Raw genomic sequence first — 18180 nt, 5'->3', positions numbered from 1 at the left:
ATTTTTATGTTACAGGGATAAGCAAACTTATTTCTGGTTGGCCAGAATGTGTTGACTGTAATGGTTCCTATTTTGGTTATTAAAGATGTGTTAGAGCCTAGTTATAATGATTTAAAATTCACAGTCCAAAGCCATGATTACGTTTGCACCAACCTAATATTCTTTTTCAGATTATTTTTCAATGGTTTATTACAAGATGCTGAATGTAGGTCTCTGTTCTGTACAGTTGGGCCTTGTTTAAGGTGATTAAAAGTCGAATTGTTGAGACCTCTTTTTACACCATGTGAAGTATTTGGCAGTGGGAAGTTGCTAACTCTCCTTTGTCACTGAAAGCTAATGGAGTGATCAGTGTAAGGCTCGCTTTCAGTCCCCTGGTGGGGGATGGATCCAGTGAGCATACCATACAAGGAAGATGCTCAGCGGCTCAGCCTTGTGAACGTGGAGCGAACAGCTGCAGTTTGCTAGGCTTCATGCTGGCCTGGGCTTCAGCCTGGACCACGAGGGGCACCAAGTAGGCCCTGCAGAGACCAAGGTTCTTCCCTTTCGCCCTGCGGTTGAGAACTAGACCCCTTGCTCCGTGCTTTTGTACGTGGTCAGGGCTACACTAGACATTGGCTGACACCTGCTCCAGGTCTTTAAATTCCAGCTGATGAGGAAGCTGTATTCACTGAAGTTCAGGTCCAGACTCCGGGGAGAGGTATCTGAGGAGGAGAGGGATAGGTGCTGTGTCCTGCCTCCTCCCTCTCTTCTTCACACCCCCTTTCTCCTGATTTTGTACCGAGTTCCTTGCCACATCTCACCTCAGATGGTAGAGTGCCTGGTACCAAGACTACCTGGTAATTTGAAAGCAGGAGGAAACACTCTCTAAGATTTTATTTTATTTTTTCATTTTAGATGGATAACTTCAAATTTCCCATTTTTAATGATTCTAAAATCATGATAAATTAGACAGTAATGCTGTGTAAGTGACTTGTTAGTTACCATTTGAGAGCAGACACTTGTCCCTGGTATCCAGTAGCATCAGAAGCATTGTGTTTAGCTGTGTGGTTCAGTGTGACTTTCAGATGCCCATGAAGCAACTGAGTAGCAGCAGGGAAGCAGCCTGCAGTTGCGTGTCTGCCGTGGATAACTGACAGTTTTCTGTGTTTATTAACTTTGGAGTAGATTCTAGAAAGTGGGAGTAAATTTTAAACTCCACCTCTTCTCTACTAAATCATTGAAATAGCTATTCACTTGACCTCTTGAAAGTTGGCTCATTTATAAAATAGGGATACCTGACTTCCATACATTACAAGTAGTAAGGGGTCTGAGAAGAGTCATTTTGTCACCACTAAAGATCTGTGGAAATGTAAACTGCTAATTATTGAAGTATCACTAAGTATGACTTTGATTTGATTGCTGGTAGATAACAGTAGTTATCTAATTGTACTAAATCCTCCATTAGGAATTTGGAAACGATGCTCTTTAATATCTGACTGAATAGATACAGTTAAAGTGATGGAGACCACACAGCCCCAAGTCACAGAAGACTCTCAAATCTAATTTTTTGAGTATATATCAATACAGACCTTGTAGCAGAGTATGAAAGACAAACAACCCACTAACACCACACCCTGCATTCCTGAACACATAGCAAAGTGGGGAATCAAAATTTTTAAATTGTAGCTTGATCTTGTCTCAGGTAAATTTGAAGGAAAGAAAATCCGCACATTTGGGGATCTAGAACTGAAAATGTTCTTCATGAAAAGGATTAAGATGTGAACATGAAAAACATATATCCTGCTTTTCTGATGAAACCTTCAGGGAGGAATAAACCTTATCCTGTACTCATCCCAAGTTCCCCAGCGTGGACCCTGTAGATTAGCCTGGCAAAGGACAGGTTTCCAGGAGAAAAACGAAGAGAAGTTTACTAATTTATATACACACAGTACGTACAGGAACACACAATACTCATGGGGTACTTTCAATTTGCACTCATATTCAGTTTTAGCCTAAATAAAAGAAAAGGGGTTTGGAGCTTCTGGGCCAGGGAGGCAACTTTGGGAAGTCAGTTCAGTCACTTAGTCGTGTCTGATTCTTTGCGACTCCATGGGCTACAGCACTCCAGGCTTTCCTGTCCATCAACAACTCCTAGAGCTTACTCAAACTCATGTCCATCGAGTCAGTGATGCCATCCAACCATCTCATCCTCTGTTATCCCCTTCTCTTCCTGCCTTCAATCTTTCCCAGCATCAGGGTCTTTTTCAAATGAGTCAGTCCTTTGCATCAGTTGGCCAAACCATTGAGCTTCAGCTTCAGTTCTTCCAAAGAATATCCAGGACTGATTTCCTTTAGGATGGACTGGTTGGATCTCCTTGCAGTCCAAGGTACTTTCAAGAGTCTTCTTCAATACCACAGTTCAAAAACATCAGTTCTTCGGCACTCAGCTTTCTTTATGGTCCAACTCTCACATCCATACATGACTACTGGAAAAACCATAGCTTTGACTAGACGGACATTTGTTGGCAAAGTGATGTCTCTGCTTTTTAACATGCTGTCTAGGTTGGTCATAGCTTTTCTTCCTCTTGGAAGGAGGATGCAAGCATCTTTTAATTTCATGGCTGCAGTCACCATCTACAGTGATTTTGGAGCCCAAGAAAATAAAGTCTGTCACTGTTTCCATTTTTTCCCCATCTATTTGCATGAAGTGATGGGACTAGATGCCATGATCTTAGTTTTCTGAATGTTGAGTTTTAAGCCAGCCCTTTCACTCTCTTTCATATTCATCAAGAGGCTCTTTAGTTCTTCACTTTCTACCATAAGGGTGGTGTCATCTGTGTATCTGAGGTTATTCATATTTCTCCTGGAAATCTTGATTCCAGTTTGTGCTTCATCCAGCCCAGCATTTTGCATGATGTACTCTGCATATAAGTTAAATAAGCAAGGTGACAATATACAGCCTTGATGTACTCCTTTCCCTATTTGGAACCAGTCCATTGTTCCATGTCCAGCTCTAACTGTTGCTTCGTGACCTGCATACAGATTTCTCAGGAGGCAGGTAAAGCACTTCCCAAAGCCAGACTTGCACCAAAAAACATCATGGTCACTGTTTGGTGGTTTGCTGCCAGTCTGATCCACTACGGCTTTTTGAATCCTGGTGAAACCAGTACATCTGAAATGTATACTCAGCAAATAGGTGAGATGCACCAAAAACTGCAACGCCAGCAGCTGGCCTTAGTCAATAGAAAGAACCCAGTTCTTCTCCAGGACAATGCCTGCCACACACACACAACTAGTGCTTCAAAAGTTGAATGAATTGGGCTACAAAGTATCACCTCATCCACCATATTTAGTTGACCTCTTGCCAACTGATTACCACTTCTTGAATCATCTTGATGACTTTTTGCAGGGAAAATGCTTCTGCAACCAGCAGGTTACTGAAAATGCTTGCCAAGAGTTCATCACAATCCTGAAGCACAGATTTTTACATTTCAGGAATAAACAAACTTATTTCTGGTTGGCAAAAATGTGTTGATTATAATGGTTCCTATTTTGATTAACAAAGGTGTCTGAACCTACTTATAATGACTTAAAATTCACAGCCTGAAACTGCAATTACTTTTGCACCAACCTGATACTTGACTGTTAAGTAAAACCTCTTTTTAAAATTTCACCTTTCAGACAGACACAAACTGGTTTGTACAAGTTTTATGCAAATTATTGTAGCAAATAATTACAGTGTATACTTAGTAGCTTACAGTTTACAAAGTGTTTTTGCACAGAGTGAAGGACATTGTTCCAATATTAAAAACGAAAAAAAAAGAGAGACTGAGATAATTCCCTAACATTCAGCTTGTAGGTGTCAGAGCTAGATCCCAAATCTGTGTTCTCCCTCTGACTTCTGCTGCCTCTCCACCGGTGAAAATTTCTCACCAGGAAGAAATGAATTAACTCCTACAGAGCAGAAGAAATATTCACTATCCATATGAGGAAATTGGCTGAATTAAAGTAATAGCAGCAGTGCCTTCCAGCTGAGTTACAGACCTCAGATTGCTCACCTGAATGAAGGTCTCATGAAAATTAGAATAATGAGATTTCAGGTTTTCTGATGAGGAAGCTGGAGGCAAAACATGTAAGTAATTTAAGTAATATTAAACACCACACCACGTCTAGCTCACTACTTAATAACGCCAGCTAAGAACTGTCACTAGTCATCTGCCTCTACAAGGAGGAAGTCCCTGGCCACTGCAGTCACTGACCTTCAACACCCCCTGAAAGGAGTTTAGGGCTGAGAGCACGAGAGACTCTCTGTGCTCTGGGATGCCTGGCAGAACAGGCTTCAAATAGTTAGATACTTTCAGGTAAAGATTTTATGAGCCCAAATTCTTGCACCTTCTCATACCTAGAAAACCACTAAAATCATTAATGCAAGCATCTACTCTTGACTAGCAGCAACCTTCTGCGGAAGCGTGTGCTTGACTGTGTGTGTGCCTTGTTACTGAAATCACACGTATACTGACCTCCCCTCTGACTCTTTGGAGCAGTTCCTCAGAGCTTTCTGAGAGGCTATCTCCTGGGCTGTAGTTCTCATTTCAGATAAAACTTAACTCACAGCTCTCACATTGTGCATTTTTTTTTTCACTTGAAAATAGTAAATAGGTAATAGTAAAACTGACTGCCATGGTAATGATTACCCTACAGTTTTGTGGGTTTTTTTTTCGGAAAATTGGAGTATAGTTGACTTACAATGTTGTGTTAGTTTTGGGTGTACAGCAAAGTGATTCAGTTTTATACACACACACACACAGATACATGTATGCACACACAGACATACATATGTCCATTCTTTTTCACATTATTTTCCATTACAGGTTATCACAAGGTATTAACTATAATTTCCTCTACTATAAGTAGGTCCTTGTTGTTTTATGTATTTTACATAAAGTAATGCGTATATGTTGGGTTTCCCACATGGCTCAGTGGTAAAGAATTCACCTGTCAAGCAGAAGATTCAAGTTCGATCCCTGAGTCAGCAAGATGCCCTGAAGAAGGAAATGGCAACCCACTCTAGTATTCTTGCCTGGGAAATCCCATGGACAGAGGAGCCTGGTGAGCTACAGTCCATGGGGTTGCAAAGAGTTGGATATGAATTAGCCAGTACATGGCAGCAGCAGTGTATATGTTAATACCAAAATCCTAACTTATCCCTTCCTCACTCTCCCCTTTGGTAACTATAAAATTGTTTTCTCTGTCTGTGCATTGGTTTTTGGTTTGTGAATAAGTTCATCTGTATTATTTTTTAGGATTCCATGTGTATGTGATAGCTTGTGATGTGTGTCTTTCTCTGGCTCTCTTCACTAGGTATGGTGGTATCCAGCTTCGTTTGTTTGCTGCAGATGGCATCGTTTGTTCTTCCTGTGGCTGGGTAGCAGGCGTGTGTGCGTGACCCGCACTGTCTGTGTCCACCTGCAGGTGCACTGCTAGGTTATCTGCACGTCTTCTCTGTTGGGCATGGTGCTGCTTTGACCACTGGGGTGCAGGCATAATTTTGAATTAGTTTTCGTCTCTTGCGGATATATGCTCAGGAATCCGATTGCAGGATCTTATGGTAGCTCTATTTTTAGTTTTTAAGGAACCTCCATATTACTTTCCATAGTGGTTGCACCAGCTTACATTCCCACCAGCAGTGTAGGGGGGTTCCCTTTTCTCCATATCCTCTCCAGCATTTGTTATTTGTAGACTTTTAATGATGGTCATTCTGACCAGTGTGAAGGGATACCTTGCTGTAGTTTTGATTTGCATTTCCCTGATGATTAGTAATGTTGAGCATCTTTCCATATTGCCTGTCGGCCATCTTTATGTCTTCTTTGGAGAAATGTCTAGTTATGTGTTCTGCCCACTTTTTGATTGGAATTTTTTTTATATTGATTGAGAATATATTCAATACAGAGCTAATTCTGTGCTTGATGGTATGCCAAGTGCTTTATTCAGATGAGCTATTAGCTAATTGTCATACCAACCTTGTGAGTGGAATGTTACTCCTTTGTTTTTATATACTATGTAAGGGAATTGTTACAAAGAAGTTGAGTCACTTGCCCAAGGTCACACAGTTAACACATAGTAGAGACAGATTTCAGTTTGAGTATTTGATTTAAAGCACTTGTCTTAACTATTAATCTTTGGTCTCCAAGCTTCCTTCAGTGTGTTGTTTGGTTAGAATATGTGATGTTTCAGTGATCTCTCAAAGAATTAAACTGTGGCTAAAGTTAAGAGTTAAGAGAAGTACTTGGAATCTGTAGGTGAAGGATGACAAGATTGGTTTTACAGATAATTGAGTAATTTAGTAAGTAAGCATTTAATGGGGGTGCTGTGTATTAAATGCTTATGGCATGTGTTCTGGTTATGAACACTGTAAGCAAAGCTTTCGGGAAGTGGCAGGAGGAGTGAGAATCAATGGGTCGCCAGCTGCAGGAGAGCTGGCGAGAACAGTGTGTCACGGCGAGCCCATGGTGCCTTCCCGCCCTTCCCCAGGGCAGCTCTGTCTCTACATGTGGCTCTGCTGCTGAGCTGTGCCTTCCTGGTAGCTTCTAGGGGCCCTCACGGTGATGTGTGGGACGCTGGATCTGGGCAGTGAAGGACTGGCCTCTGTAGTCGGTAGACCCACCCTCTGTGTGTTTCTCAATATGTAAACTAGAGTTCCAGATCCTTGTGAGTAGGAAACAACCCACAAAAAGGGATCGACTCTCGACTATGTTTTTGTTAGAATTGCCATATCCTTACCCTCTTCTCTGCTCGTATATTTATGGTTTTTTTGCCTCACTTAGGTCAAGAAGATTTTCTTTTTTGAATATAAATCTCTCTCTAAAGAATACTTGGTTTTCAACTATTCTCACTTAACTGTGCAAGGCAGGCTTGACTTATGAAAGGCAGGTGTTGACGTCCTGCCAGTAGGAGTAATACTTGGTCTGGGGGCTTTTCTTGGTAGGAAATACTTTCTTCTAAGGAAGACCATGCATGACTCTTGGCAATTAGAGGTTTATATATACTTACGGCTTCTGAGTAGATTTGGGTGTAAATACTATAAAAAATATAATGCAGTCTCTGTGCAGTGCATGGAGCTGGGGTGGGGGGCAGACTTGTGAGGGACTCTGAAATAGACCAGCAGGAGAGGATTAAGATGCACCTGCTTTATCGCATTTCTTGAATTCCATTGGTGACATAGTGGCTCTGAAAATAACTTTTTGCTAACTTGGGTAGAAATGTAGATTACAGTGCCACAGCTGGAATGTTAGGACTAATTTGGAAGGTTGCCAACTTCTGCTTGACCACCTTCAGGCTGTTGATTTTCTGGTGTTTTCTATTGCTGGCTGGGGTGGAATGGAGGAGCCAAGACAAAAAAGAGTGCTTCCACCTGGTTCTCACCCCTCTTCCCATATAACTACTTAGAGGCGTTTCCCTGAGTTCTGGATGTGGACACCTGAAAAGTATTCCCTAAAACATCACCCAATAAATGTACCTTCTGCACAATATTTGAAGAGTTTGCCAGTTTGAAAACTAAAGAAGACAGTTGTATGATAAATATGTGAATAGCGTGAAAACTTAGGGATGTCCACATTTAGATATACATACACATAAATGGTAAATAATTGGAAGGAAAAGGGAGGGGGAAGATACTAATGTTAGCTTTTTTTCCTTAGAGAGAGTAGCTTTTCATTAGGTAGAATGGCTACTGAAAAGTTCTTTCTGTGTTTTTTGATGAATGTAGAGAAATCTTATGTCTAATTAAGTTCAATTCATACCTAAAAGTTTGTACAAAGAGATTGATTATAGTTAAATGCTTATGACTAACAAAACAAACAGAAGTTGTCCATAAAAGATGTTTGCTGGAACTTTTAACATTCTTGTTTTCATCAGTGAAATGTAATGATAATTTGAAAGATTTTTTTTATTTCTGAAAGTTTTCTTTCAGTTAAAATGCTATTTGTTTTCCTGGCTGTAGATTGCTTGTGGGCACATCAGTAGTTATGAAACCATAAGCTACTGATTGCAGTCTTTTTATTTTTTTAAAGTAGAAATTGATAAACTGATTTTAAAGTTTGTACGGAAAAGGAAGGACATAAAATAGGCAAAATAATATTGAAAAAGAACAAAGCAAGAGGACTTACATTACCTGAAATTGAGGCTTGCTTTAAAGATGTAACAGAGACACTATGGCATTGGCAAAGGAGTGGACTTACAGAGCAAGGGAGTACAGAATGAAGCAGGGCAAAGGCTAACAGAGTTCTGCCAAGAGAATGCACTGGTCATAGCAAACACCCTCTTCCAACAACACAAGAGAAGACTCTACACATGGACATCACCAGATGGTCAACACCAAAATCAGATTGATTACATTCTTTGCAGCCAAAGATGGAGAAGCTCTATACAGTCAACAAAAACAAGACCAGGAGCTTACTGTGACTCAGATCATGAACCTCCTTATTGCCTGATTCAGACTTAAATTGAAGAAAATGGGGAAAACCACTAGACCATTCAGGTATGACCTAAGTCAGATCCCTTATGATTATACAGTAAAATGACAAATATATTTAAGGGACTAGACCTGATAGAGAGCCTGAAGAACTATGGACGGAGGTTTGTGACATTGTACAGGATATAGGAATCAAGATCATCCCCAAGAAAAAGAAATGCAAAAAAGCAAAATGGCTGTCTGAGGAGGCCTTACAAATAGCTGTGAAAAGAAGGGAAGCAAAAAGCAAAGGAGAAAAGGAAAGATATTCCCATTTGAATGCAGAGTTCCGAAGAATAACAAGGAGAGATAAGAAAGCCTTCCTCAGCGATCAGTGGAAAGAAATAGAGGAAAACAATAGAATAGGAAAGACTAGAGATCTCTTCAAGAAAATTAGAGACACCAAGGGAACATTTCAGGCAAAGATGGGCTTAATAAAGGACAGAAATGGTAGGGACCTAACAGAAGCAGAAGATATTAAGAAGAGGTAGCAAGAATACACAGAAGAACTGTACAAACAAGATCTTTATGACCCAGATGATTACAATGGTGTGATCACTCACCTAGAGCCAGACATCCTGGAATGTGAAGTCAAGTGGTCCTTAGAAAGCATCACTACGAACAAAGCTAGTGGAGGTGATGGAATTGCAGTTGAGCTATTTCAAATCCTGAAAGATGATGCTGTGAAAGTGCTGCACTCAATATGTCAGCAAATTTGGAAACCCCAGCAGTAGCCACAGGACTAGAAAAGGTCAGTTTTCATTCCAATCCCAAAGAAAGACAATGCCAAAGAGTGCTCAAACTACCACACAGTTGCACTCATCTCACACGCTAGTAAAGTAATGCTCAAAATTCTCCAAGCCAGGCTTCAGCAATACGTGAGCCATGAACTTCCAGATGTTCAAGCTGGTTTTAGAAAAGGCAGAGGAACCAGAGATTAAATTGCCAACATCCGATGGATCATCGAAAAAGCAAGAGAGTTTCAGAAAAACATCTATTTCTGCTTTATTGACTATGCCAAAGCCTTTGACTGTGTGGATCACAATAAACTGTGGAAACTTCTGAAAGAGGTGGGAATACCAGAACACCTAACCTGCCTCTTGAGAAGCCTGTATGCAGGTCAGGAAGCAACAATTAGAACTGGACATGGAACAACAGACTGGTTCCTAATAGGAAAAGGACTGGTTCCTAAAAGGTCAAGTCTGTATACTGTCAGCCTGCTTATTTAACTTCTATGCAGAGTACATCATGAGAAACGCTGGGCTGGCGGAAGCACAGGCTGGAACCAAGATTGCTGGGAGAAATGTCAATAACCTCAGATATGCACATGACACCACCCTTATGGCAGAAAGTGAAGAACTAAAGAACCTCTTGATGAAGGTGAAAGAGGAGAGTGAAAAAGTTGGCTTAAAGCTCAACATTCAGAAAACTAAGATCATGGCATCACTTCATGGCAAATAGATGTGGAAACAGTGGCTGACTTTAGTTTTTGGGCTCCAAAATCACTGCAGATGGTGATTGCAGCCATGAAATTAAAAGGTGCTTACTCCTTGGAAGGAAAGTTAGGACCAACCTAGACAGCATATTAAAAAACAGAGACATTACTTTGTCAACAAAGGTTCATCTAGTCAAGGCTATGGTTTTTCCAGTGGTCATGTATGGATGTGAGAATTGGACTATAAAGAAAGCTGAGCACCGAAGAATTGATGCTTTTGACCTGTGGTTGTGGAGAAGACTCTTGAGAGTCCCTTGGACTGCAAGGAGATCCAACCAGTCCATCCTAAAGGAGATCAGTCCTGGGTATTCATTGGAAGGACTGATGTTGAAGCTGAGGCTCCAATACTTTGTCCACCTTATGCAAAGAGCTGAATCAATTTAAAAGACCTTTATATTGGGGAAGTTTGAAGGTAGCAGGAGAAGGGGATAACACAGGATGAGATGGTTGGATGGCATCACTGACTCAATGGACATGAGTTTGGGTAAACTCTGGGAGTTGGTGATGGACAGGTAGTCCTGGCGTGCTGCGATTCACGGCGTCGCAAAGAGTTGGACATGACTGAGTGAACTGAACTGAAAGAACAATGGACTAAATTGTCTTCAGTAAATGGTGTTGGAAAATGTTTTCCAGTTCACATGGGGGTACCAGATATACCATCCCAGAATACGGTACTTTGGCATGTTGACCAAAGAAAAGCACAATGTGAGAGTTGTGAGTTAAGTTTTATTTGGGGCAAAATGAGGACTGTAGCAAAAGAGACAGCGTCTCAGTTACCTCTCAGAAAGTGTTCTGAAGAGGTAGCAGGGAGGTCAGTATATTTGTGATTTTGGGAAAGGGGGAGTACCCAAAATCAAGCACATATCTTTTGCACAGGATTTCTGCTAGTTTTGTGAGGCTTACTGCTCATTACAAAGAACAGACATCACCATGAACGATTTTAGTGGTTTCATAGATACAAGGAGATGCAAGAATTAGGGTCATAAAATCTTATCCTGAAAATATCTAACTCTCTGAAGACCTCTTCTGCCATTTTTTTGCCAGAGCACAGAGTGCCTCATTCCTAATTTCCAAATTGAACTTTCAAGGGGGTTTGAAGGTCAACAGCTGAAGCAGCTCATAATTTGATCCTTGTAGAGGTAGAAGGCAAGTGCCAAGTTGTAGGTGATACCATTTATGTGAAGTTGTAGAATGTCTAAAGCCATGGTGACAGAAGTGAAACCAGCGGATGCTTCTGGTGTGTAGGTTGGGGAAGAATGCTGTGAAGGGGCTTGAGGGAGCTTTGTGAATGAAGGAATCTTGCCGTTTCTTGATGCTGGTGTGTGTTACATCAAACTGGAGACTTGATATCTACGCATGTCACTCAATGTAGATTATAGCCTCAAAATTAAAAATCTCAGCTCTAAACAGCAAGGTCCTACTGTATAGCACAGGGGACTATGTTCAGTGTCTTATAATAACCTATACTGGAAAATAATCTGGAAAAGAATACATATATGTGTATGCATAGCTGGATCACTTTGCTGTACCTCAGAAGCTAACACAGCGTTGTAAGTTAGCTGTACGCCTCAATGAAAAACAGTCTCATCCGTGAAAACCCACAGTGTTTCCTCATCTCCTGATTCTTTTTCCGACGTTCTTTAAAGTATTGGACAGCTTAGACCCACTGTACTGAGCCTTTCAATAAATATGAGTTCCCTTTTCTCCCACCCTGCAAAGTCCTTCTTGTGTAGTTACCTTGCTTGTTGAACATGAGTCGGGACTTCCTGGCAGGAGGCAGTCACAGTGTTCTTTCATTCTTGAAGCATTTGCTGACGGCTTGCTTTTGTGTAGTGAAAATGCAGGGGAGGCATTAATTGTATCAGGAGGCCCTTAGTAGTAGAGTAGGCAAGATGTGGGAATTCAGGGAAGACTAGCATACCGTGGATAGAGAAGATGATTGACATTTAGCATGATCTTTGGAATCAAGCCAAGAAAAGGCAAATTGATTATTCTTCTCAGGAAAGAATTATCCTCATCTTTAAACATATAAATATAAACATTAACTGTCTCTAACCTGATAAATTTATTTCCTTTAGGTTTTGCACCTTTAAAAACCTATAAAGGACCCGAATGTTGTGTATGATGTAGATGTACATCGGCCGTGAATGCTGAATTTATTTTAGAAAGTGTTACTTTGTACGTTTGATTCCAGCTGGCACTGCTGGCACCATCAGTTTAATGCTGGCTTTATTTGTCTCTTCTCTCTTATTCCTCCAATCAGTTTGATAAAGGCTACTCTTACAACATCCGCCACAGCTACGGAAAGGAAGGCAAGAGGACAGACTACACACCTTACAGCTGCATGAAGATCATCCTCACCAATACCCCAGGCCAAGGGGATTATCACGGTAAGCGCTTTCTCTGGCGTGTCTGTAATGCACAGAAGCCCAGGAGCTCTGCAGGGAACAGCGCAACAGACTTTGCGTTACTAAAGGGAGTGGGCTCGTGGCTCCCTGTCAGTCATCGGGTCAAGCCAGAGGCCCACTGGCTCTCACAGTTTGTTTTATTACTGAGCTGGGCCAGTAAGAGAACGTGGGCCCACTGTGTTCCACTTTGTGCTGAGCCGGGCTCTCAGGCCTCCAGCTTCTTCACCTGCTGTTCTCTTTCTCCTGCATGTGGCTTAGACAGTTGATCAAAGCTTTTTAAAGTTGAGTGCCTCAAATTTTAGAAGGGTATATTCGTTAATTTTCTATCTGACAAACAAAGGCTAAGCGAGGGATCTAACAAGTCATGATTTCAAACATCTATCAGTTTGTCTTAACTTGTAGGTTAAAAAAAAAGTTAATCTGTTTTCTGTAGATTGCTGAATTTAACACCTTTTTTTCTAAAATACTTATTTGAGCATACCCTGAAAAGTTCCTCCATTTGTCTGATGTGTGACAGAAAGATTTAATAGTCCATATTCATTAAATTTTCTAGATTACCAGGACTGACTACAGTATGTGTCAAAACTTTGTTTTAGCATCTTAAATGAAATTCTTTTTTAGATGATCATACAGTTGCAAGCTGTTAAAGATCTAAAAAAATCCCAAGTGGAATTTTAACCAAGATGCTTTATGTGTCCAGAGCATTTGTTTAGTAGACACAGGGGTGGCCAGGCCTGGAACATTCAGTGAGTGGTTCTCACCTGTCATGTCCAGCACTTATGAAACTTTTAGAAATGCAGACTTGCCGACTCCACCCTCAGATGCATAAAATCAGATTTATTTTCAAGGTCCTGGATGATTTTTATGTCTTCTAAACTTTGAAAGCAACTGACCAGATAGCTGTGGTGAGAAAGTCTGTAGCTTTCCCCAGTGGCCACACCAGGGAGTAATTTACACCCTGGTAATTACACCCAAGTAATTTACTTGGCCAAGTGCAGCTCCTGAAGAGAGGGTTCTGTCTGTTTCCAGGTCCTCAACACATTGCTTATTTACTTCATTTTCAGCCCAGTTACTCAATTGTGTCTGAATCTTTGTGACCCCACAGACTGCAGCACATCAGGCTTCACCAACTTTCAGAACTTACTCAAACTCTTGTCCATTGAGTTGGTGATGCCATACCACCATCTCATCCTCTGTTATCCCATTTGCCTCCTGCCTTCCATCTTTCCCAGCATCAGGGTCTTTTCAAATGAGTCAGTACTTCACTTTAGGTGGCCAAAGTATTGAAGTTTCAGCTTCAGCGTCAGTGCTTCCAATGAACACCCAGGACTGATCTCCTTTAGGATGGACTGGTTGGATCTCCTTGCAGTCCAAGGGACTCTCAAGAGTCTTCTCCACCGCCACAGTTCAAAAGCATCAGTTCTTCGGTGCTTAGCTTTCTTTATAGTCCAACTCTCACATCCGTACATGACTGCTGGAAAAACCATAGCTTTGACTAGGTGGACCTTTGTTGGCAAAGTAATGTCTCTGCTTTTTTAACATGCTTTCTAGGTCATTGCTTTTCTTCCAAGGAACAAGAGTCTTTTAACTTCATGGCTGCAATCACCATCTGCCCAAAAAAATAAAGTCTGTCACTGTTTCCATTATTTCCCCATCTATTTGCCATGACACAGTGGGACCGCATGCCATGATCTTAGTTTTTGAATGTTGAGTTTTAAGCCGACTTTTTCACTTTCCTCTTTCACTTTCATCAAGAGGCTCTTTAGTTTTTCTTCACTTTACGCAATAAGGGTGGTGTCATCTGCACATCTGAGGTTATTGATATTTCTCCTGACAGTCTTGATTCCAGCTTGTGCTTCATCCAGCCCAGCGTTTCTCGTGATGTACTCTGCATAGAAGTTAAAGAAGCAGGGTGATAATACAGAGTACTCCTTTCCCGATTTAGAGCCAGTCTGTTGTTCCATGTCCAGTTCTAACTGTTGCTTCTTGACCTGCATGCAGATTTCTCAGGAGGCAGATAAGGTGGTCTGGTATTCCCATCCCTTTAAGAATTTTCCCCAGTTTAGTGTGATCACACAATCAAAGGCTCTGGTGTAGTCAGTAAAGCAGAAGTAGATGTTTTTCTGGAACTCTGTTGCTTTTTCGATGATCCAGCCGATGTTGGCAGTTTGATCTCTGGTTCCTCAACCTTTTCTAAATCCAGCTTGAACATCTGGAAATTCTTTGTTCACATACTGTTGAAGCCTGGCTTGGAGAATTTTGAGCATTACTTTAGTAGCATATGAGATGAGTGCAATTGTGAGGTAGTTTGAGCATTCTTTGACATTGCCTTTCTTTGGGATTGGAATGAAAACTGACTTTTTCCAGGCCTGTGGCCCCTGCTGAGTTTTCCAAATTTACTGGCATATTGAGTGCAGCTCTTTCACAGCATCATCTTTTAGGATTTGAAATAACTCAACTGGAATTCCGTCACCTTCATCTGCTTTGTTTGTAGTGATGGTTCCTAAAGCCCACTCGACTTCGCACTCTAGGATGTCTGGCTCTAGGTGAGTGACCACACCATCATGGTTATCTGGGTCATGAGGATCTTTTCTGTATAGTTCTTCTGTGTATTCTTGCCACCTGTTCTTAATATCTTCTGCTTCTGTTAGGTCCTCACCATTTTTGTCCTTTTTGTGCCCATCTTTGCCTGAAATGTTCCCTTGGTGTCTCTAATTTTCTTGAAGAGATCTCTAGTCTTTCCCATTCTGTTGTTTTCCTCTATTTCTTTGCATTAATCACCGAAGAACGCTTTCTTAGCTCTCCTTGCTATTCTCTGAACTCTGCATTCAAATGGATATATCTTTCCTTTTCTCCTTTGCTTTTCACTTCTCCTCTCTTCACAGGTATTTGTAAGGCCTTCTCAGACAACCATTTTTCCTTTTTCCATTTCTTTTTCTTGGGGATGGTGTTGATCACTGCCTCCTGTACAGTGACATGAAACTCTGTGCATAGTTCTTCAGGCACTCTCTCAGGTATAATCCCTTGAATCTATTTGTCACTTCCACTGTACATTTGTAAGGGATTTGATTTAGATCATATCTGAATGGTCTAGTGCTTTTCCCTACTTTATTCAAGTCTGAATTTTGCCATAAGGAGTTCATTATCTGAGCCACAATCAACTCCCAGTCATGTTTTTGCTGACTATATAGAGCTTCTGTATCTTTGGTTGCAAATATATAATCAGTCTGATTTCGGTGTTGACCATCTGGTGATGTCCATGTGTAGAGTCTTCTCTTGTGTTGTTGGAAGAGGGTGTTTGCTATGACCAATGCGTTCTCTTGGCAAAACTCTGTTAGCCTTTGCCCTGCTTCATTCTGTACTCCAAGGCCAAATTTGCCTGTTACTCCAGGTATCTCTTGACTTTGTAGTTTTGCTTTCCAGTCGCCTATAATGAAAAGGACATTTTGTTTGGTTTTAGAAGGCCTTGTAGGTCTTCATAGAACCGTTCAGCTTCAGCTTCTTCAGCATTATGGGTTGTGGCATAGAGTTGAATTACTGTAATATTGATTTTTGACTTTTCTTACCTTAAAAGCAGGATTTTGTATTTCTTCTTTTTGTTATTTTATCTAATTTATTCCTGTCCATTCTCCTTTTTTTTAAATTTTGTTTTTAGTTTAAACTCTATCAGCTAGAAAATAGTACACAGTTGACTCTTCAACAGCAAGGGTATGAACTCCAAGGGTTCATCTTACATGTGAATTTTTTCCAACAAATATATACAACACTACAAGATCTGAGGTTGGTTGAATCTGAGGATGTGGAATCTTGGGTATGGAAGCCCAGCCAATGGACTTGGGTACCTGCAGGCTTGGTATCCTGGGCAGATCCTGGAACCAGTCCCCACGGATATTGAGGGACTGCTGTACTTAGCAAACAGTCAGGAAGCTCCTGTTGTTTATTAGATACACTGATCTACTCTCTTTCTCTTTTTTTAATGAATAATCTGTTTCTTTGAGCAGTTTTTGGTCCACAGCAATGCTGAGCAAGAGAGAGAGTTCCTAGGTGAACTCTGCCCTACGTGTGCTCAGCTGTCCCCATGTTGACATGGCTGCAGCAGAAACCTTGTCCCTGTGAGCTGTGTAGCTGGTTGTGGGTATCGTTTCTGTCTCTCGAGTGCTCAGGCGCTCTCCTGTGTGGGTGACTCTCCTGCAGGACCCGTGCAGTTGTCAGAGGTGTGGAGGTCGCCAGCAGTGGGGCCAGGACTTCTCTTTGTGGTTCTGCCAGATGTTTCCTGTGTGTTTTGCTGCTCTGTTGTTAAGTGCATGCACGGTACAGATGGTGATGTCTTCTTGGAGTGTTCACCCCTTATTGTTACGTAAAGACCCTTTTTATCCTGTGTGGTCTGAGGTCTACTCTGTCTGAAAGAAATACATACTCCCACTTGCTTTGGTTTGTGTTAGCATGGTGTATCTTTCTCTTCCATTCCTTTCAATCCATGTTTCTTTAAAGTGGCTTTTTTGTATACAACACACAGTTGGGTCTTGATTTTGATCCACTCTGACAGTCTGCTTTTAATGGGTGACCATGGAGAAGGCAGTGGCAACCCACTCCAGTATTCTTGCCTGGAGAATCCCGTGGACAGAGGAGCCTGGTGGGCTGCTGTTCACAGGGCTGCACAGAGTCAGACACGACTGACGTGACCTGGCCTGCATGCACGCATTGGAGAAGGAAATGGCAGCCCGCTCTGGTTTTCTTGCCGGGAGAAGCCCAGGGACAGGGGAGCCTGGTGGGCTGCCGTCTATTTGGTCGCGCGGAGTCGGACACGACTGAAGTGATTTAGCAGCAGCAGCAGCATGCTGTTTAAAGTGATGATTGATATGGTTGTCTTAATGCTGCTGTATTTCTTACTGTTTTTTATTTGTTGTCCTTATTCTTTGTTTCTGTTTTTGTCTTCCACACTTTTTCTGCCTTTTGTGGTTTTAACTGAGCATTTTATATGATTCCATTTTTTTCTTCTTAACATATCATACTCATTTTATTACTTTCTAAATTGGTTTTACTTTTAAGGAGTTTTCATATATATGTACAACTAATATGTCTCTTTTTGGGTCACCATGTCACGCACAAGTAATACAAGTGCCTTATAATAATGAATATTTCTACTTCCCTTGTATCCTTCTGTCATTTACTTCATTTATAATAAGAATATATAAACACATGCAGATAGGTACATAAACCTACATAATAGAATACATTGTTCCCATTGCTTTGAACAAACTGTTATCTGTTAGATTAGTTATGAATAAGAAAAGCAAAGGTTTGTATATTACCTTTCCTGTTCTTTTATATTCAGATTTTCTTTGGGTAGATCTGAATTTCTGGTTTATATCATTTTCCTTGTCTTTGAAGAACTTCTTTTAACGTTTCTTGGCCTGGAGATCTGGAAACATACTACTTCAATTTTTGTTTGTCAGAGAAAGTCCTTATTTTTCTGTCTCTTTTGAAGGAGGATTTTGTAGGGTACACAATACTGGGTCTGAGGGATTTTTTTCTCTCAACGGTTGAACTGTTTCACTCCACTCTCTTCTTACATAGTTTCTGAGGATAGGTTCAATAAATTTTTTTTCTTTGCTTCTTTGTAGGTAAGATGTTTCTCCTTTAGCTTCTTTCAAGATTTTCCTTTGCCACTGATTTTCTAAAGTGTTTATGTACCATACTGTACTATAATAATATAATGTAATGTAAGATGCTTCACCATCTTCTTTTGGCATTTATCCTGCTTGGCCTTGGTGTTCTCTGAGCTTCCT

General features: G+C 41.0%; 1 protein-coding gene across 2 annotated transcripts in view; it reads left to right on the top strand.

Annotated features, from left to right (window-relative positions):
* PRIM2 (DNA primase subunit 2) overlaps positions 1 to 18180 on the top strand; it is a 301960-nt gene that overhangs the window by 243568 nt on the left and 40212 nt on the right. For both annotated transcript variants that reach the window (XM_061146329.1, XM_061146328.1), the window contains exon 11: positions 12247 to 12373. In XM_061146329.1, the coding sequence (XP_061002312.1) occupies positions 12247 to 12373 (127 nt within the window). The remainder of the gene's footprint in view (positions 1 to 12246; positions 12374 to 18180) is intronic.

Source organism: Dama dama, chromosome 7, assembly GCF_033118175.1.
Source record: "Dama dama isolate Ldn47 chromosome 7, ASM3311817v1, whole genome shotgun sequence".
NCBI lineage: Eukaryota > Metazoa > Chordata > Mammalia > Artiodactyla > Cervidae > Dama > Dama dama.
The sequence above is the reverse complement of the archived record's forward strand: the minus strand, read 5'-3'. Positions and strand labels throughout refer to the sequence as shown.